Raw genomic sequence first — 2,517 nt, forward strand, 5'->3', positions numbered from 1 at the left:
GCGCCGAGGGCGGGCGGCGGGCGCTTCCCGGACGCCCGGGCCTCGCGGTGGCCCTTGGCTGCCATCTGGGGCACGTTCCCGCAGCCCTGGGGGAGACTCGCCCGAGCTCTGGGGGCTCTCGGGCCCACGGGCGCTGGGCCCGGAGCGAACAGGGTTTGGGGCTCAGGGGCCTCCCTGGGGAAGTCACATCCACGGTGCACAAGTGGGCAGGGCGCGGAGAGGCAGGGGCAGAGGCCGGTGACTTCTAGGCGGCCAGGCTCCAGATAAGGGGCCGGGCTTGCGCGGGCCTGGGTGTGTCCCAGGTTTCTAGGGGACGGCCACAAAGCTCCCCATGGCTGCCCCTTCTCCAGGGCTCGGGAACATTCTCCCAGAAGCTTGGGAGGCGACGGGTCTGTCGCCATCACCCCGACCCTTCCCCGGCTCCCATCGGTTGGCTGCCACCCACAGGCTGAGGGGCATCTAGGGGGCATCCAGAGACCCCTGGGGGGGGAGGGGCCTGACCATCGGAAGCGGAGCCCAGGCACAGGCCTCAGAACCGCCGAGTGCCCAGCACAGCCCTGCCCTTCCATTTGGGGAGCCCACGCAAGGGCAGCCCCGCGTCTGGAGGACGGTGGGCACCCGGCCAGGACCCAGCTAAATACAGCACGTCTGTGCGCCAGCGCCCAGAGCCCCACTGCGCACGTCTGCACCAGCGCCCGGCGTGGCCGCTGCCGAGCACCTTCAGGTGGGCGGGCAAGGGCGCAGGGGTGTTTGCCAGAAAGGCTCCACAGCGAGGCCCGGGCAGGCGGGGATACCCAGGGCCAGGCCGCCTGGCAGCCGTGGACTGGCCGGCTCACCTGGGTCTGGTTGGATACGGCCACTGGCCGTGGCGGCCAGCCCAGGGGACCGGTAAGCTCCATTGGCGTTTTCAGGGCAAACACGGCCACGCTGCTGCAGGCTGGCAGAGGGCGCTGCGCCATGGCTCGGGCCCCTCCCAGCCCCACCCACCCGCTGTCGCCTGCGTGTGGTGGTCAGGGCTTGCTAGCACCGCCGTCCCACCTGCCCTGAAAGGCGGCCGTAGCTGCCTGGCTCGCCAAGGCCAGGCAGGGGGAGGGATTAAGCCGACTGAACCTGGGGCCTCCCAGACTTTGAGAGGGGAGCGAGGGCTGGGCGCCCGCTGCCCCGCTCTTCAGCAAGAGCCCGAATGTTCCAGGCGTAGGCAACCGCCTGCACTGGTGTCGCTGGCCTGGCCTCACAGCCCGGCTGGCTGCCCACGGGAGGCCTCGTTGCTTCCAGGCCTGGGTGGGCAGGAGCGCCCTCACTCCGGCACCCCCCACCCCAGGAAACAGCCGCGAGGGTCCGGCCGTGAGGCTCTGCAGCAGCTCGCTTCTTGGGGCCGCGGCCCGGGGCTGCCGCTGTGGTGACCGCGTCCACCACCAGGCTTTGGAGTCAGCCTGGGCTGGACATTCACCGCCACCAGTGGCGTGTGCTGCTAGGGGGCTTTCTCAGTGGGGTGAGTTTGGGGGCCCGGAACCCACAGTGGCCTTGGCCCTGTTGGTCTCGAGGCCGCTGGACAGATGCGCTCACAGGCGGGCACCACACGGATGTGCACACCCCTCACGCCCACCCCAACCCCTCCCCGCTGGGGGGACCAGGGAATGTCCTGTCCGGCTCGGGGTTGGGTACCAGTGGGCAGAATCCCTGCCTTGACCCCCAAGACCGAGGAGTGGGGGCTGCTGCTTTTGGGAAGAGGGCGGGGCTCCCCTTGCTGGATTTGCCCTTCCCAGCACTGGGCCCTCACAGGAGGGCCGGCACTGGTGTCCTGCGTAAGCCACAGCGGGCGGGGGAGGAGCTGGCCAGGGTCTGGGCCAGCAGCTCTGAGTGTGAGGCGGTGTGCGGCCCGGCCGGCCCAGGCGGGGGAGCAGCACCCCACCCCCACTCCACCCCCCGGCGGGGGAGGCAGGCGAGGGGCAGAAGGACCAGGCAGCACCAAGGGCCAGCGAAACAGCAGCTTTATTAGCGGCACTGGGCGCCGGTGCGCAGCACGCGAGCACCCCAGGGCTCCGGGGCGCGCTGGCGGCGGCGGGGACGATACTGGGGCGCATTTACACTGACTGGTATAAATAAAGCTTTGGTGTGTAGGTTCCAGGAGTGAAGGCTAACACTGAGGCGAGGACCCCGCGACACCAGCTCTCAAGGGGAAGGGGCCGGCCAGGCGGGCGGGCTCAGGGCTGCGGCTCGGCGTGGCCTTGGCGTTTGGCCTTCATCTGCAGGTACCGCCCCTTGCCCTCCTCAAAGCGCTTCTTCTCGTCCTCGGTCTCCGGCTGCGGACCAGAGAGAGGCGGGTTAGGGGCAGAAGTGACGGGCGGGGCGCCCACCCCCCACCCGTCTAGTAACCGGGCCAGGGCGCTGCAGGGGACCAGGGGCCTGAGGGGGCACACAGGCCCCACCCCCTTTCCAGGCCCTTGCCTGCTGGGGACATGGTCCCACGGAGCAACGGCCGGGGGCCCGCAGGGCCAGCGGGCCTGACCGCGCGTC

The 2,517-nt window shown here is 70.5% G+C and overlaps 1 protein-coding gene across 1 annotated transcript in view; it reads right to left on the reverse strand.

The window, feature by feature from the left end:
* Positions 1-1,973: 1,973 nt before the first annotated feature.
* ACOT7 (acyl-CoA thioesterase 7) overlaps positions 1,974-2,517 on the reverse strand; it is a 60,199-nt gene continuing 59,655 nt past the window's right edge. Inside the window, exon 7 of the mRNA XM_012722052.1 lies at positions 1,974-2,303. Within this exon, the coding sequence (XP_012577506.1) occupies positions 2,205-2,303 (99 nt within the window). The 3' untranslated portion in view covers positions 1,974-2,204. The remainder of the gene's footprint in view (positions 2,304-2,517) is intronic.

This window comes from Condylura cristata, unplaced genomic scaffold (genome assembly GCF_000260355.1).
Source record: "Condylura cristata isolate star-nosed mole 26May11 unplaced genomic scaffold, ConCri1.0 scaffold00008, whole genome shotgun sequence".
NCBI lineage: Eukaryota > Metazoa > Chordata > Mammalia > Eulipotyphla > Talpidae > Condylura > Condylura cristata.